This window comes from Fundulus heteroclitus, chromosome 16 (assembly GCF_011125445.2).
Source record: "Fundulus heteroclitus isolate FHET01 chromosome 16, MU-UCD_Fhet_4.1, whole genome shotgun sequence".
Classification (NCBI taxonomy): domain Eukaryota; kingdom Metazoa; phylum Chordata; class Actinopteri; order Cyprinodontiformes; family Fundulidae; genus Fundulus; species Fundulus heteroclitus.
Genome location: NC_046376.1, coordinates 5,791,865 through 5,810,286, shown reverse-complemented (window position 1 = coordinate 5,810,286; position 18,422 = coordinate 5,791,865). Strand labels below are relative to the sequence as shown.

Below are 18,422 nucleotides of genomic sequence, written 5' to 3'. Positions count from 1 at the left end.
TCACCTGTGGTGCTACAGCTGCACACATATTGACAATGAGATACAAAAATCATATGTAGGCTATAGGCTAATTACATGAAAGAAAAGGAATCCGTGTAACATAATAACTTTACAAAAGTGATTCTTTGAATGTTCACTGGTGAAATCAACGACAGTGAAACTAACACAGAGAGTTAGTTAGCAGCTAACATTCAAAAGTTAAATAGCCTAGCCTTACAAACACTGAATGTTACATTGAACAGGAACATGTGATTAAAAGAGTGATTCATGGTTGAGAATAAATGTGTTACTGAAATAAACTAGGTAAATTTGCTTGCTCACCTTGCTTTGAAACAACTTCCTTGACTGGTCCGGACAAAGCACCAAGTAGAAGATACCTGACTTAATCTAATATGCAGCACCGTGCGTTTTGTGTTGATCGTGCAATGTGCCCATAGCAAGTGTGAAACAGTGCTAACATTCCCGAGTGGCCGAGAGTGGTATCACAGAGACTTAATTGTAAAGGTGCCACAATTCATAGATAGTTACATGTCATCACAGACTGACTCACAGAAAGTATCTCAATACTTTTATTTCATCATCTCAATAAAATACAAATTACAAAATAGTATTTTGTGTTTGAAATACATATTTCAAATACTTGTATTAGAAATACTGCCCATCCCTGCCTGTAGAAAAACATAAACAACACCACCCTTTGGAACTTTTAAGTCACTAAAAACTGATCCAATAACAAGTGCCATTGTGTAAAAGTAGGAGCCACCGTTAACTAGGGCAGTGGACAGGAAATGGGTGGCCTCAGGCTACTAGGTTGCCCAACTTGTCTACTGAAAAAGAGTGAGGTGGTTAGTATATCGATCATGTCCTACTTATTTAGCTGAAAAGGTCTCACAGGAACTCTAAGCAGGGTAATACATGTTAGATTCAGATGTCTTTAGAACCCTAGCTATTATGAACTTTTACCCAAAATAGAGAAGAATGGAGGAGGGGGTTTAGTTCAGGTCCGACAACAACTGGACCTAAGATTACAATTTCAGACCCCTCCATGATTTCTAAGTGGGAGAACTTGCAAAGTCGCAGGGTGTTCAAATACTTATTTTTCTCACTTTATCTACTAGTCAGGGAGCTAGCCTGGGTTCATTTACACAATTAAGTACAAAAGGTTTGATGGGCTCATTTTGTAAACACTACTCTGGAGATGTACAAAACCCTTTTCTTAAGCATGTCAGCCCCGGCCCCAAGGGATGGAGGGGTACCAAAGCCCCCTAAAACATGCATTAATTTACAATGTTGAGTACAAGGCTCATATTAGTTTTGCTGAAACTCCATACATGACTGCTTAGGAAAATGCATCTTAAGAAAAAAATAGCACAGGGGTCTCCCTTTAAGAAACGGTCCAAAGGGAGACCAAAAAGGGTTTCAATTACACTTTTGAGTACAAAACTGAAATTCACTCTATAATATAGTCTCATACCACCTTGCTTAAAAATGTAACTTAAGAAATGATAATCAATGGCACTTAAGCTTAAGAAGGGGTTAATCACCCCTGGGGTCAAAAATAGGTCAAATTACACTTTTGAGTACAACACTGAAATTCAGAGAAGCGAGGCATCTCATGTTAATGACTGTAATGTTTCTAAGTGAGGAAAAATAACCTTAAGGGTTCTGCTCTTTATAAAGGGTCGATAACATGCAAAAATTTAGTACTAATACACTATTGAATACGTATTTTGAAATTCATTCTCCATCTATGAAATGGAACTTAAAATACCCGTATAATTTATTCTGGCTTATTAAGAAAACTCCATCAAGTACAGTCAAAGTGATACAGCTGTAAACAGTATACAAATTTTTCATTTATGCTGTACTCTTTGGAGAATTCTGTAATTCTGTTTTGTAAAGTAGCATACCAAGGAAATGGATGTCAAAGATATTTGTTAGTTTTACTATGAAATGCAAGGCTTTACATTAGCTTAATATAACAAGCTACTCAAATTATTGTTGTATTATACAATTTTCATTCAGAGTCTTCATTAGGAATGCTGTCCGAGTCACTCATAGCAGTCTTTGTCTGAGTCGTGGTCAGTCATCGTACAGTTATCATCATCGTTGTCATCAACAACATCTCTCTGTCAGGAATTTAAGGACCAGTGAACCATACAAAATGGTAAATGGCTTGTACTTGTATAGCGCTTTAACTAGTCTTGACGACCTCCAAAGCGCTTTAGACTACATTTCAGTCATTCACCCATTCACACCCTGACGGTGGTGAGCTATGTAAGTAGCTACAGCTGCCCTGGGGCAGGCTGACAGAGGCAAGGCTGCCATGCACCGGCGCCACTGGGCCCTCTGACCACCGCCAGCAGGCAATGTGGGTGAAGTGTCTTGCCCAAGGACACAACAACAGAGACAATGCGGGGGATCGAACCGGCAACCCGCTAATTGCTAGACGATATGCTCCATCTACAAGTTCCCATCCTTGTTGAGGAACCTTTGGGATTTCCCTGTCACAGGCTGCATGCCATGTCATAGCATCAAAGTTGCTCCGATGAATCTTCTGTGTGATGACATTCTCACAAAGTGGGATGCTGCTAGAATCAACACCTGTGAGTTTTGCTAATGGCAGCTTACCCTTCTGCGGGCCAAACAATTTGTCAAAGACGGTGAATCTGTGTCTGTTGAGTGGTACTTTATCTTTTGCACCATAGAGCTTTGCACTATATTCCTTGAGCACATCACAGGCTGCTTCCTCTACTTGTCCTTCTGCCAATGAAGCGAATGTTTCCTGGTAAGGGATGCTCTCCTCAGCAATTTCCAGTGGACGTTTTTTCATTCCTTATGAACGAAGTAGTATAATATCATCCTGCAAATGCATGGAAACTTGGTAGGGCTCTGCATTGTATTCATTATATCAAAATGTAAATAAATAAACAGATGAAAAGGAGTCAAAGTTCACACTTCAGTAGCTGGTCATAAATCTTGATTGAGATCAAAGGATTTCTTTAGTCAGTATCCAGATGTGGACCCTTTGACACTGAATTACTTAAACCTATCTCTATGAAACTTAAGAAAGTTGTACCTATAGTCTGCTTACTATTTTGAACAGCTTGACTAAATATATACTTAGTTTCTAAGAAAAAAAATCCGGGCGAAATTGTGTCTTTGGTTCCACTTTTGTAGATGGGAAAATAATAAGAACATTCTAAAGGCATGAATTTCAAATAATGCGTATTCAATAGTGTATTGGTACTCAATTTTTGCATGTTATCGACCCTTTATAAAGAGCAGAACCCTTAAGGTTATTTTTCCTCACTTAGAAACATTACAGTCATTAACATGAGATGCCTCGCTTCTCTGAATTTCAGTGTTGTACTCAAAAGTGTAATTTGACCTATTTTTGACCCCAGGGGTGATTAACCCCTTCTTAAGCTTAAGCGCCATTGATTATAATTTCTTAAGTTACATTTTTAAGCAAGGTGGTATGAGAGTATATCATAAAATGAATTTCAGTTTTGTACTCAAAAGTGTAATTGAAACACTTTTTGGTCTCTCTTTGGACCGTTTCTTAAAGGGAGACCCCTGTGCTATTTTTTTTCTTAAGATGCATTTCCTAAGCAGTCATGTATGGAGTTTCAGCAAAACTAATATGAGCATTGTACTCAATATTGTAAATGAATGCATATTTTAGGGGGCTTTGGTACCCCTCCATCCCTTGGGGCTGGGGCTGAAAAGGGTTTTGTACATCTCCAGAGTAGTGTTTACAAAATGAGCCCATCAAACCATTTGCACATTATTGATAACTGTACATTATAGTAGTAGTAGTAGCCCCCTTCTCCCCTTATTTGATACGGGTGCACCTGAATTTTCCCGCTGTGGGCCAATTAAGGATATTTCTATTCAAATTAATTGCAATTAATTGTACATACTTTGCTTTCTTGCCTGGTAGGCAGAAGCTGCCAAACTGGTGCCAATGGGCTTCACCACAGCTACAGAGTTCCACCAGAGGAGAGCAGAAATCATCCAGATCTCTACAGGCTCCAAGGAGCTGGACAAATTGTTGCAGGGTGTGCCACATTTTCTGACTTTAAACAGTGACTTATATACTACCAGAAGGGAAATATACCATGTTATACAAGTTTTTGTTCCTGTGCAGGTGGGATCGAGACAGGCTCCATCACAGAAATGTTTGGAGAGTTTCGGACTGGAAAGACCCAGCTTTGCCACACACTTGCTGTTACCTGTCAGGTAGTGTCACATGTCACCAAGAATTGAAACTAATAATGTGTGAAAAGCTGTTCTTACAGAAGCGCGTGTTCCTATGTCTATAGCTGCCTATTGATCAGGGAGGTGGAGAAGGTAAAGCAATGTACATCGACACAGAGGGAACTTTCAGACCAGAGAGACTGCTCGCTGTAGCTGAGAGGTTAGGCTACATTTTTCACCTTCATTTCATGGCAATTCTTCAAATCTAACCTTTAAACATAATTACTATCGAATTGTTATTTATTCCCCATCCCTAAAAAAATTGCTGATCTTGCTAGGTCTTGATTTGCTATGCATTTTGAAATTATAGAATAGTTTTAAACCTTGTTGTTTTTTGTTTTGTTTGTTTTTTCACAAATGAAAATGCTTTCCTTTGTGGAAATTAGGTATGGGCTTGTAGGCAGCGATGTGTTGGACAATGTGGCCTACGCTCGTGCGTTCAATACTGACCATCAGACTCAGCTGCTGTATCAAGCTTCTGCCATGATGGCTGAGTCCAGGTTTGTCTCTACCATTCATTGTATTTTAGAATGTAATTTCACAGAATACTACTGTGTGACATACAAAAAAGCAAACACAATACTCTGAATATGACCAAAAAAAAGTTTTAACGGTAACCTAATGTGCAAAATACTGCTAATCACACATTTTACGGATGGTAAAATGTGTGATTAGCAGTGTTGGACAAGTGACTTTGAAATTGTAATAGATTTGAGATTACTAGTCACAGCTTTAAAAAAGGTAATATATTTTTATAACATATGGTCTCAAAAGGTTTACACTACACTGAGTTACTTTTGAGTTACTGTTAGCAAAATTCCTTATGTATGTCACAGCATTCTAACATAAAATAACTGAGAAGTTTACAGCTTATACACAAGATTGAAAAGAGAAAATACTGTACATTACTCTTTTTAAGTCATTAGCACCTCTGAATCTACTTGGTGAATACAAAATGTTTTTTTCTTTTACAGAAGTATTCTACCTCATCAATAATAATCTATATTTACTTTCACAAAACTTAGATGTTAACCTGTAGGGTGCATGATATTTATCAGAACGATAAAATATCGGCCAATTTGGTGGAGTTTTTTTATCAGCCCGATGGGTAAATTTTTCTGATAATAGATATCCGATAAATTAATTAAATCTGGTGGAATTTTATTCAGGCATAGTAGCCCCAAAGCTGGACAAGACCTGTGAATTTTTTGTTCCTTACCATAGATATTATTAACGTAGACGCCTCATTGTGTGGGTTCTGCCAATGCTGCGGATGTGTCAGAGCGTCCGCCATGTTGAATGTGGCAAATCTGCAGTTACACTCAGTCACTTAAACAGTATCAGAGGGACTTTAATCTCAGAATATACTTTATATTCTTGCTAATCAGAACTTCCAAAGTTGGTTGTGAAGTTCCATAAAAATAGATGTTCTCTTGTCAGGGATTGTGAGATTACAGAGACTGGACTGCAAAGTTGGTTACCATGGAAATTACAGATAGACAACAGACTCTGAAGGCACAGAGTCTGACATACTTATATTGGACAGAATGACTGATTAGGGGAAGATGTGTCAACTAGAACACTTCTGCATTATAGTATGATCTTCTCCACAAATGTGATGAATGGAACACTGATGTCATACTGCGCACGCCCCTGAATGGGTGTACGCAGTTGGTCCTACTTATTGTCTGTAAGGAATGAACGGGCCGTTATTGTGTATGAGAGCCCAGTACTGAAGCTGTAAACATCCCTCTGCCTTTTAGATTAAATGTGGTAAAATATAGTTTCGGTTACCGTGACATCGTTGAATGTTTGTGTGGGGTTTTTTTGTATTACTTGTACTGTTTTGTGAGGTCTACAGTTCTTTTGGTGTAGCACACAAATCACACTTTGTGATGTTTTCGACCTTATCTTTCATGTACTGAAAGTAATGAGAATAAAACCACCGTGAAAATGTGCAGTTGATCTCCTTTCCCTCAATCTCAAACCATGGATTAGAGTGTTTTTGGGCAGCCCACGGTGAAATAATTCTTGCATGTAAAGACAGTACATAGTTCTCAACCTCGGGCAGGCCCCATCCACCCAAAGTTCTGGGAAGTTGCAAGACCTCAATTTTATTTTAGGTAGATAAATTCTGATATTGCTTTATTGATTCCAGCTAAATCTTTAGAGTCAATAAACAAAAACAGCATAGACACTGGATAAATTAACTTAGGGAGAATTAATATCTTAATAAGGTTAACTCTCCCCAAAAAAGATATGGGGAGCTTCCACCTTCTCACCAACTTATCCTTAATATGAGTAATAATAGAATTGATGTTTTCAGAGTACAGCTGGCTAGTTCTAGGTGTAATGCGTATTCCTAGATATTTTAATCCTGTAGGAGCCCATTGAAATGGCTTGATGAAAGTTGGTTCTCCCTGGTCACAGGCATTTAAAGGCATTATTTCTGATTTTCCGTAATTTACCTTATACCCAGATATCTTACAAAATTTGTTGACACAGTTGTCATGGTTTAGTTTTGATTCGGCTTTGGTTTACTATTATTCTCAGTTTTTCCACCTTGTTTTGGTTTTAGTTTGTTAAATTTTAGTTTCCTCCTTCCCTTCCACTCAGCCTTCACTTCACTCTCCTTGCAGTCAGTCACACCTGTTAGTAATTATTCAGTCAGATGCATTTCACCTGTTAGTCTTCCTATTTAAACCTCCCTCTGCCTCACTTTAGTGCTGGTCCGTCATCGTTCTTCTATCATCGTCCTACACCCTCTCCATGCCAGTCCTCGGTTTTTTGCCTTCTCATTTAAGGTCAGTCCTGCCAGTCACTCTGAAAGACTTTATATTATGCTCCTAGTTCCTGGAGAAGCTCTGCCTTAGTCCTGGTGTCTCCTGAGTACTGCCAACCCGATTAGCCACTCTGAAAAGACTCTGCTCAGTGTCAAGCCTTCCAGCTTCCTTGGACTCTCTCCCCAGGCTGTCAGCTCCTGCCGTCACCTGCACCCCTGAGCCTCTGTATTTCGGCATTTCTGGTTACATCTCTCATCGTCATCTACCCTTAAAATAAACCTCTCAAACTTTTGTCCTGTGTGTGTGTGTGTGTGTGTGTGTGTGTGTTCTGAGTTCATCGTTAAACAAATCCTGACATTACGGACCAGCCAAAGATGAACTCAGACACCACATGGGACTTACCTGCAGGGGCTGACACCCCGGAGAGCCGCACATACCTGGACATGTGCGAACGCCTGAGGAGAGAGAGGTACGCCAGGATGGCTTCTGCCCGGGACCCTGCGCCGCCGATCAAGGCCGACTCCACTCCCCAGGTGTTCTACGTGGGCGTTATTGCCGCTACCCCAGAGCACGAGAAGAGAAGCCGCAGATCCATTCATCGCCTAGGTCACCCCCTCTATGACTCGCAGCTGGCCCCCCGAGTAAAGCTCAACGTTCCGTCCATCAGAGCCCCACACGTCGAGGAGGACCAACTGTGGAGCTTCTATTACGGTGACCGGGACGACCTTCTTCCCCGTGGGCCTGCGGCCACCCCTCTGACAGCCTCTGTTTCCCTGTCTGGCTCCTCCCGGCTAGGACGCCGGGCACTCCGACGCATTAAGGCCTCCGAGGACTCGCTTCCGCTCAAGTCCCGTGAGGGGGTTCAGGAGGACCCGCCCACTGAAGCCTGTAGTCCGGCAGCGTCCGAGGTAGCCGAGGAGATGGTTCCGCCTCCACCCGAAAACTCCGCTCTGCCGGCCGCCGAAGGCTCTGCTCTGCCGGCCACCGTAAGCTCCGCTCTGCCGGCCGCTGGAGGCTCCACTCTGCCGGCCACCGTAAGCTCCGCTCTGCCGGCCGCCGTAAGTTCCGCTCTGCCGGCCGCTGAAGGCTCCGCTCTGCCGGCCGCTGAAGGCTCCGCTCTGCCGGCCGCTGAAGGCTCCGCTCTGCCGGCCGCCAAGAAAATAGATCCGCCGGCCGACGAGGATGAGCCCGAGGCCTATGTGGGAGCCGCTTTGCCTCAGCCCGAGGCCTATGTGGGAGCCGCTTTGCCTCAGCCCGAGGCCTATGTGGGAGCCGCTTTGCCTCAGCCCGAGGCCTATGTGGGAGCCGCTTTGCCTCAGCCCGAGGCCTATGTGGGAGCCGCTTTGCCTCAGCCCGAGGCCTATGTGGGAGCCGCTTTGCCTCAGCCCGAGGCCTATGTGGGAGCCGCTTTGCCTCAGCCCGAGGCCTATGTGGGAGCCGCTTTGCCTCAGCCCGAGGCCTCTGTGGGAGCCGCTCTGCCTCAGCCCGAGGCCTCCGTGAGAGCTGCTCTGCCTCCGCCCAAGTCCCCCGAGCGGGTCCAGGAGGATCCGTCTCCAATCTCAGCTTCCGCTGAAGCCTGTTGCCCGGCGTCACTCTCTGAAGCCGTCAAAGGATTTCATTTCGCCGCCGTCCGAAACTGCCGACGGAGGTGCGCCGCGTTAGCTCAAAGTCGCCGAGGGAGTCGCTTCGCACCAGTCCGGGTCCTCAGGTGATGTAACTCCCGCTCCTTGTTCGTCTGGCCAGGGTCGACCGCCTCTGACTGTCCTGTTCGGCCGAAGCTGCAGGTTGCGGACTCCAAGCGGCTTGACTTTGCCTCGTCGGGGCCGTCCACCACGGCGCCCGCCTTTGATTTTCCTGTTCGGCTGGAGCTGCAGATTGCGGACTCCAAGCCGCTTGACTTTGCCTCGTCGGGGCCGTCCACCACGGCGCCCGCCTTTGACTTTCCTGTTCGGCCAAAGCCGACGACTGCAGACTCCGAGCCGCTGGACTTTGCCTCGCTGGGGCCGTCCTCCACGATGCTCGCCTGGGACTTTCCTGTCCGGCCAGATTCGCCAACTGAGTTAACTGTGCCATCAGGTTCGGCCTCGTCGGGGCCGCCCCCCTCGAGGTTTTAGTCGGGCGATGCTGCTCCGCCGCCTGCCTCGTCCAGGACTCTTTGCGGCTTAGCAGCCGTCTTTGCCTGCGCCCTTAAGGCCAGTGCTTTCTTTTTTATTTTGTTAAAGCTCGGCTTTAGTTTTGAGTGATTTAGAATTTCTCAGTTTAGAATTATTTAGGGGGTTCTTTGTTTTCTTAGAGTTTTTTGTCTCTGTTTTGCTTTTGTTTTTTCCTGCTCTGTTTTAGGGTTCTAGATTTTGCCTTAGTTTTCTAGCTTTGCTTTGCTTTCTCATTATAGCTTTAGTTCTCTGCTCTTCACGTTAGTGTACTTGTTCATGTCCTAGTTTTCTTGTTTTGCCTTAATTTCTAGTTTAGCTTTAGTCTCATAGTTCTGCTTTAGTATTTTGTTTTGACTTGACTGACTGTTTTTTGCTGTAGTTTTTCTTTGTGGTGTTATCCCTGACCTAGTTTTCTAGTCTTGCCTTTATTTTCTGGTTCTTGGTTTGATTCTTTATTTTGGTCCCAGCGCTCCTTAGGTTCCAGCACTCCTTAGGTCCTAGCGCTTGTTTAGACTTCTGACCCCTGATTATGAGCTGTTTCACGCTCTGTAGCTTTGGCTAGTTCGAGCTTCCTTAGTTTGTTTTTGGCCTCCTTGTTCCTCTGTCTTATAGAATTTAGACCTCTTGGTTCCCCGGCGTGTTAGAACGCCTCCTTGTTCCTGGCGTTTAGACTTCTTGGTCCTCTGGCGTGTTAGAATGCCTTCTGTCTTGGGTTTCTTGGTTCTCGGGCGTATTAGGACGCCCTCTGTTTCTCGGTTCCCCGGCGTGTTAGGACGCCCTCTGACTCTTGGTTCCCCGGCATGTTAGGATGCCCTCTGATTCGTGGTTCCCCGACGTCTTAGGACGCCCTCGGTTCCCCGGCGTGTTAGTACGCCCTCCGTTCTTGTTCCCTGGCGTTTTTAGTTCCTGCTTTCCTTGTGCCCTGGCGTTTCCCTCACGCCCGGCGTTCTCTTTCCCAAGCCCCGGCGTTTCCCGCACGCCCCGGCGGGTTCCCCTGGCGTTTCTGTATGCCAGTCGTGCTCCAGCGTGTGTTTTGAGCCCTGGTGTTTTCAGTACGCTTGTTTTTCCCTCTGGCGTTGTCATACGCCTGTTCTTCCCTCTGGCGTTGTCGTACGTCCGTTCTTCCCTCTGGCGTTGTCGTACGCCCGTTCTTCCCTCTGGCATTGTGGTGTGCCCGTCCTTCCCTCTGGCGTTGTGGTGCGCCCGTCCTTCCCTCTGGTGCTGTGGTGCGCCCGTTCCTTCCTTTTGGCGCTGTCGTGCGCCCGTTCTTTCCCTCTGGCGCTGTCGTGCGCCCGTTCCTTCCCTTTGGCGTTGAGTACGCCCGTGTTATGGGAGTTTTGGGTGGAATCCCATCTTTACTAAATGACGAGACGGTGGTATGACGTTCCAGCACTTTTATTGAGAAACAGAGCAGAGATTCACATAGTTGGAAAGTAATTGCACCCCACGGTTCCGCTGCAGTCTGCGTCTGCCCTGTCTCTGTCTGTCTCACTTTTCGGGCTTCCCCTAATACTGCACTGTGGCCTTCCCATTAGACAAAACAAAGACAGTCTATCGTAAACAATCAGTATTCCTCAGCAGCTGCAGCATTTGGCCTTGCACTCAGCAAACAGTGGATCTTATACAGAGACATCAGGTCTCCAGGCCTCCTATGTCCAAGTGGTGTGAGGCCATAGTGACTTCAGAAAAATAATTGTTATAACATTCCTCTCTTTTTTTTTTTTTTTTTTTTTTTGATGATGGCGTCGTCAACATCAAGACAAAACAAGATGACCCATCACTTGAAAATGTGAACAAAGCACAGAGGAACCATTTCTGTAAACTCGTAAAGTGGGACCCAAAGGGTTCCCGTGTTGGAACCGGGTAGTGCTGGAACTTTTAGTACTGACCAACAGGAATGCTTCATAGAGCTTTAACACACAAGATTAAAGATTTAGCTTTTGTCTACAATTTAGGATTCATCTAATTAGGTAAGGCCTGTTTTAGGTACCTATGCGCACATTATTTTGAAATTACATTAGACTAGATAAGCTAAAACCTGTTCAGTAACCAAGGTCGAATCCGTCTACTCTTCCCCACCCTGAATACCCTCCTACTCCTTTCTCCACTCACCCCTACGATGGACAATAATCCACCACTCCAAACTTACAACACCAGGAGCAAAGGCAGGAGAGGTTCAGTGCGGGCAGGGGAACCCCAGAAAAAGCTACCCCTAGGGGGCAGTAAAAACTGGCAAGGCCCCCCTCCCAGGGAGATCTGCTCTCGGCCAATCTGAGCCTGGAAACCCTGTATTGAATCTATGTGTTATCATTACCAGCTAATATTAAAGGATCTTTAGAGCCAATTCGATCCTGGTTCTTCCTATATCAAATCAAAAGGTGCATAAACCATAGATCTTTGTGTGTCTGAAGCAAACAGTTTCCATTTTTTACCATAAAACCATATTGATCAACATGATGTAATATTAAAGTTTAGATCTCATAACACAAAAAAATCAAACATGTGAGTCAGTGGAACAGAGCAGTTAAACAAACAGCAACAGAATATGAGAAGAGTTCTAAACGTCAAGAACGCAAAGTTAAGGAAGCCTTCAGGCCATTCAGGCACAAGGCAGAAAATAATCTAATTGCGCTTAGGGTCTCTTCAGGCAACTCCTCCCATTGAAGAATAAGGAATCAGAGTTCTCTGGCTTCTTCATCCCCAGTCCTCTTCTTGGTTCCTCCTCTTAGGCTGGATGATTGAGCTGGATGGTAATAAGTTTTCAGTTCTGGATGGGCACTGAGCATTTTATTTTGCATTTCTCTCTAATAAAACACTTTGTGAAGATGGTCTGCAGACACGAGTCCTTGTTTCCACTGGAGAACAGAAACAAGGTGTAATTAGTGTTCTTATCAAAACCCCTTTCATGTGTCATTTATTAAAACATCCTCCAAGCACTTTCACATTCAAGATATTTCTGTGCACAATTATTTAGCTTTCAGAATTCTGCAATTTAATTATTAATTAAAATAGTAATCTTTAAGTTCAAATGTATATGCAGTAAATTCATAATAATTCTTAACAGAATGCTTTTAATGTGTGTCTTAACTGTTGTTGTCTGACAGTTGAAGTTCTCTGCAACATAATTTCATCAACATATTCGTTTCATGTCATTTCCCAATTATTTTGAAAACCCAACTGAGAAAAAGAAAGCCTTTCCATGTGAAAGCTTTTCCCTCTCTCTCTACTTTTTTTTTTAAGTGAGGTGCTGTTCTGCACAGAAAAGACAAAATATTTATACCATACTGTTACTGTTCAAGGATGCCAAGGCTCTACAACACAAAACAAAGCAGAGAGCAGGAGAGAACAGGAGTTTTTTGAAAATGTTCTAACATTGTTGAACAACCAAAGCTACTTAAGCAAATCAGAATTAGTTCCCAAATTAATCCTAAAATAAAGTAAACCTTACATTGTGTACATTGTGATTATTTATTTATTTATCTTCTTAAACTGAGGATTAAGGATTTTGATTAAGAAGTTCTTGGAAGAACGCGTCTCTGCGTTCCTATTTGTCTAAGCCTCTGCAATCTGATATATGATCTATGTATTCTGAGTGCCTGGTCAGGAAGGGTTGAGGTTCTCCGAAGCTTTCTGTTTTCAGCAACAAAATAAAACTCAAAACTGGATCAGGCTGAAGTCAATGACATCACCTTTAGTCCTGGTCCCAAGGATCAGCCCCCATGGCACTGCTGCACTGTTTCTGCATTCTCTCGCATCTGAGAATGTCTAAAATGAAACTAAATCTCTATGTTAGCACATTCCTATCATATTGACCAGGTTTCTTTGCAAAGAAAAAGAAGCAGAAAGATAGAGCTGTTAATAGCAGAAAGCAACAAACATCTTTAAGACGCCACCTTTCCTGCTGGAAGATCTGGCATAACTTGGTTAAAACTAAGTATAATTTAGTGTCCAAATTTGATTATAACTCCTTACCGCACTGCTAGCACTGTCTTTTCAGAGTCTTCTGTTGGCAGAAAGGTGGCGTCTCCTTTAATCTGAAAGCAATAACTCAGAGAAAAACAAGAGTGTTAATAGCATGCAGTTAAAACCCTGGTCCCCTTAGTGTCCCTTTGACGTGATGTTTTTCCCTTTTTTTTTCTCTGATCCTGGGAAGGTTTCTATTCTTTACCTTTTCTTTGAAACTCTGTTCAAAACACCTCCAAAAGAAAGAAAACAAAAAAAACGAAAGAAATGAACCAAAAAAAACTAAAACAAAATTGTTTTCCAAGGAGCACAATTATGTCTTTTCCAATATGACATAGGTTTTTGACTTATTACAAACCTTTTTGATATCCTTCTGGCCCTTTGACCATGTGTATTTGCTGTTAGTAATACTTTTATTTATATATACCTTATCAAACCTAATTGGTCAAGGGTGAAACTTTAAAGCAATGATTGTTCCCTTTTAGTTTTTGAGCTTCTAGTGTTTCTCTATAAATGATAAGAGTTTTCCCCATAATTCAGCACATTGAGAAGGCTACCCAAAACAAACCAAGATTAGAATTAGAATTTAACCCTTCAGAAGCTGGCTTTATTTTCTTTTTCCCCTCTGACATAGTTTTCGTGCCCCCAGGCCAGAACACACAGACCCAGCCTTGCCATAACATTCAGATGTTTACATCATGGTCAGATTTGTTTTTCATATCTATTGTCCTTCTCAGGTTATACTGTCTCTCTGAGGTTCACCTCAGTTCAGCATAACTAATAACATCAGATGATTTTGTAACTGTTGACGCGTGTAACGTGGCCTTCTGATATTTTGACGCTTTTCAAAATTTCTCATTAGTTGCATTCAAATTCCAAGTAAAAAATAAATGAATAGAAAACCCTTAGAAAAGCAATTCATATTTAGTTCCATACAGGTTTGTTCAAAGCACAAACATCTATTTAAATCAAAGATCATGTATTTCTGAACTTCTTTGAAATGGACTGGTTTGTGATGAATCACTATTGTTATAAGCAATAAGATCTCAGTGAGTTTATATTACTTTAGGGCTCAAACAAATGATGGGGTCACTGCCTAATTCTGTAGTGGAGTAAACCCAACAAGCTTTTATGTGCAGCTCATTACCAGTTACAATTTTCTAACAAAGCTGAAATATTTTCGTTTAAGCCATGTTAATCTCTCCGTGTATCAATTGAATTTGGCCCGGATATTTAATGTGGAAAAAAACTTTGTTATTGAAGTGTCTTTTTTTCCTTCTTTAGTTTTTAGTTAACATAGTTCATGCATAAAAATGTTATTTGAACTAGGGAGCTGCAGTTCTCCCAAAACAAATGAACATCTTTGAAACCATGATTTATAATTTGAACTGAATTAGTTCACCCAGACAAACGTTTAGTTAAATAGATACATACATACAGTTACATAGGAACGATGACATTCAGAAAAACCAAACAGACGAAGGCCTGTTTTTTCACTATCTTACACAGATCTGTGTTTTTTTTTTATATTTTTCAAAACATCTATGGCAACGCCGAAAGATGTTTTCAACGTGTTAGTTCCCGCTTAGTTTAAAAAGTGGAGAGGTTTGCTGGCTACGACCCCCAAATGTTTCGTCAACATGCGGTTTTACGCTTCAGCCCCGCAAGGGTGCAACTCTTTGTCTTGCAGACACCTGGATGCTTATCCATTTTTGAAAGTTATACGTCGCTATTAGCAGTTCAGAACACTTTTATCCACAACGGAAGTGTCTAGTCCGTTCCCCCATGTAAACGCTTCCCCGGTGCAACGCCCTTTTAGTTCCGTTTCTGTTTCCTTTTTTTATTACTTTTATTCAATTTTCGCTTTTCTATTTTCAACCAGATATAAGTCTGGTGTATTATCTCTAAACTAGGGCTGTCAAACTATTATTTTTTTTAATTTCAATTAATCTTGTATTTTATCTTTTTATTACTGAAAGTATTAAAGCTCATTTGGTAATCTTAATATGCAATTTTGCAATAAATGACACTAGTTAAAGCTATGCTTGTACAAAAAAATATATTTTTCTTTCTTTTTCAGTTGTGTGAAAGAAATGTTTAATCCCCTGCCAAATATCAACTATAATAACTTTTCACCACTATTCTGGCCAAATTCTCCCTTCACGAACATCAACTCCACACAGTACTTTTCCACTGTAAATCTCTCCACTCAGACGCTATTCTGAGCCACACATACGCACACACATACTCTCAGATTTACACACACAGACTCACTCGCGCACACACACGCACACACTCCCAAGCGCTGTGTACTCAAACATTCTCTCCTTTCATGCAATGATCCCATTAAAGGACACATTACGTTGGACAAGATATAACAAAAACAAAATCATATCAGACAGACAGCTTGCGCGAAAAGAGTCTTCTGCGACACTTTGTTTTTCTTTTCTTTTTTCTATGGGACCTTTAAATACCTCCTTGTCTTACCGGTGTATTTTCAAAGACTCCCAAATTGTTTCTGTGGGATCCCCTTTTAAATCTCTTCATTTATTAATAATACCTTCCTGGAATTTTAGCTATTTTTGTTTGTTGAATCACCCCTTAAACCTGCATTGTATTCTTTTACCCATGAAGCTAAAGGTTTTATTTTATCAGGGTCCCGATGTTCAGTGAATTTCCAGTCTTTACTCTGGAGCTGTTTCAACGTTTTTCTTTGTCCCTTTCCCATTTTTATAAATTAAGTCCAGTCCTGTAACACATAGGGTGTTCTATAGGCTGGAATTTTTACACCGTGGGGTAACAATAAAATACCTGTTGTGGTAATTCTGACTTCAACTCTTTCGAGTGGAGAATTCTTGCTAGACCTCCACAAGGCTTGTTACTTTCAATCCCACTGTTTTTAAATGAAAAGAAAATACCTAGTGGTATTTAATTTTCCAGTCATACACACAAACACACAATGCAGACTTTAATTTTGTAGGACACTGCCACCCTACCCTCGAATTACACGGCCTATTCTCTGGACGCCATTAACCTATTTCGTTTTTTCTCTACACAGACCTTTCGGGCTCTGTTACCCCTTAGTGTACCTATCAGTGCCAAGAATGATAGGGTTTGTTATCACAGACTTTCTCGGACTCCGTTATCCCTTCTATGCGCAATACCCCTCAGTTATTCATTTACACCTTTAAAAAACAAATCCACTCACCACTGCTGTCAATCCTCCCTCGGACTTCCCGTCAACAGTCAGAAACCCGGAGGCGAGATGGACTAGGCCCTTGAAAAAGGATCTGAATGCAGTGGTCACTGACTTTTCACCCGGTTCACCTCACCCAGAGGAAATCCTCCTGTATGTTGGGCTCCGGCTCGAAGGACCAATTAAATGTCAGGTTAAAACACCTAAAACATTCATTAACAACACAAGAAGGAGAGACAACAATGAAGTTGGTTTTCAAATAATCTTGCAAGGAGATCGAACGGAGATACTTAATACAGATCTCCAAATCCGATCTGAAGCAAATCCGTCGCCCCCTCTCTATTTATTAGGAAAAGGGATCCCTGGTTCCATTGTCAAGCTAAGGAGTAGGGATAAGCAAAATAAATGTGACCTTCGAGATAAAACCAAGCAGCACTCCAGATGGCTGAATAGAGTTCATAAAAACACTTATCATAGTCACAACATATTTCTCTGCTTTCTGCAGGCCTTCTGCAACTATAAGAGAGAGATCTAAAACCTTAAAACTTCTTAGTAGTAAAGAGTAAATATATATGATAAAGACAATGAAAATAGTAAATAACATAAAATATGTAGACATAGTAAGAATAATTCTAACAGCCACCTGGCAGTCTTCCTTCCTACTTCCAGTGAGCTGCATCTAAAGTGTTATTTTTTAAGTTGCTCTTCCAATTTTTGTCATACTTTATTTTTTTTTATTTTTTATTTAAAGATGACACAAGCATTAAAAACATGTTCATATTATGTAAATATAAGGTGAGAACGAACTCTGTAGTTCAAAGGTCAGTACAGGTAGCCCTCCGTATGAAATGGTACCAATTAAGGAGCTCTGTTTCAAAAAGGTTGGTGACCTCTGGCTTCTAATAATCAAGTTTAATAAATAATTATCATTCTCTCCCTTTTATCTCCCCTTTCTTTCACCTTTTCTCTTTTTTTTCTCTTGTTCTTCCTTTCCTCTCCTACTTTCCCATTGTAGTGTCCACATAATTTTAAATGCTCCCTGCATGAGGGGGAAAAAAAAGTTTAAACACGTTATCAGCCTCATATTTGTATGACGCAAATGTTCTCGTATATTGAAGTAATCGGGGCATCACGTGAAAACGAATGCGTCCTTTTTCTGTTGTGTTACAAAAGAAAAAAGGATGCATTTATCCCTTTGAATTCCGCGCTCCCGATGCAAGTGATACAAATTGTGTCGGGGAGAACTACCTGGTCATTTATAAGCATTTCTCTTGCATGCCCCATGTTCCCCAGTCAGAACAGACTCCACTGACGTCTTCATGACCAGAAGATGCTTAGCGCTCCCAACTCCTTGGGAATATTTAGTGCAGCCATCCTCAGCAACTGGGTCCATTTAGAAAACGCAGAAATATTTAAGACGGCCGGTAAAAATAATTCCCTACTCTGAGCGGTGCAGGTGACTGAGCTGAAAGTAAAGGAGTGACAACTCGGCTTAGAAACATTAAAGGCGGCTGCACACTTGGCTGTATCATGCGTCGCGCAGACTCCCCACCGACATTTTAAACTTTGTAGTTCAGCGCAATTATTGGCTATTCCTCTATTTATTTTTTTTAAATAGTGTCCTGTCTGGCAATGTGGCAATACGAATTGTTGTCTTAATGCCAAAAAGAGCCCAAGAGATATTACTTTCACAAGCAGAGCCTTACCACATTCGCCATAGTGCTTCGCTTGATTTATACATGCAAGAAACTTTACTATAATTTATGCAGGGAATATTTCATGTTATGTGGCCACTGAAACAAGAAGGTAAAAGAGAAAAGGGTGAGAACGATACATCCTCAGTCTGCTCCTTCACCTGCAGAGAGATGTAGAAAGAAGAGCACAGCCAGCCGATAAAGTATTACAGATACAATCAAGTAACGCCTTGATACCATCACTCAAGTATATACAGTATTAATTAATACATGTATAAAGTGACAGCTGAAGATAAGAATAGGGGTTTTCTGTATTTCCATACAGGTATTTCTATACCTGGATCCAAGCACCTGTAGGTGTTTGTGAGAG

At 41.9% G+C, this 18,422-nt stretch overlaps 1 protein-coding gene across 2 annotated transcripts in view; it reads left to right on the top strand.

Moving 5' to 3' along the window:
- Nucleotides 1-18,422, top strand: part of rad51b (RAD51 paralog B) — an 87,080-nt gene that overhangs the window by 48,211 nt on the left and 20,447 nt on the right. For both annotated transcript variants that reach the window (XM_036148770.1, XM_036148769.1), the window contains exons 4-7: nucleotides 3,947-4,064; nucleotides 4,154-4,245; nucleotides 4,329-4,423; nucleotides 4,650-4,763. In XM_036148770.1, coding sequence (XP_036004663.1) covers nucleotides 3,947-4,064; nucleotides 4,154-4,245; nucleotides 4,329-4,423; nucleotides 4,650-4,763 — 419 coding nt within the window. The remainder of the gene's footprint in view (nucleotides 1-3,946; nucleotides 4,065-4,153; nucleotides 4,246-4,328; nucleotides 4,424-4,649; nucleotides 4,764-18,422) is intronic.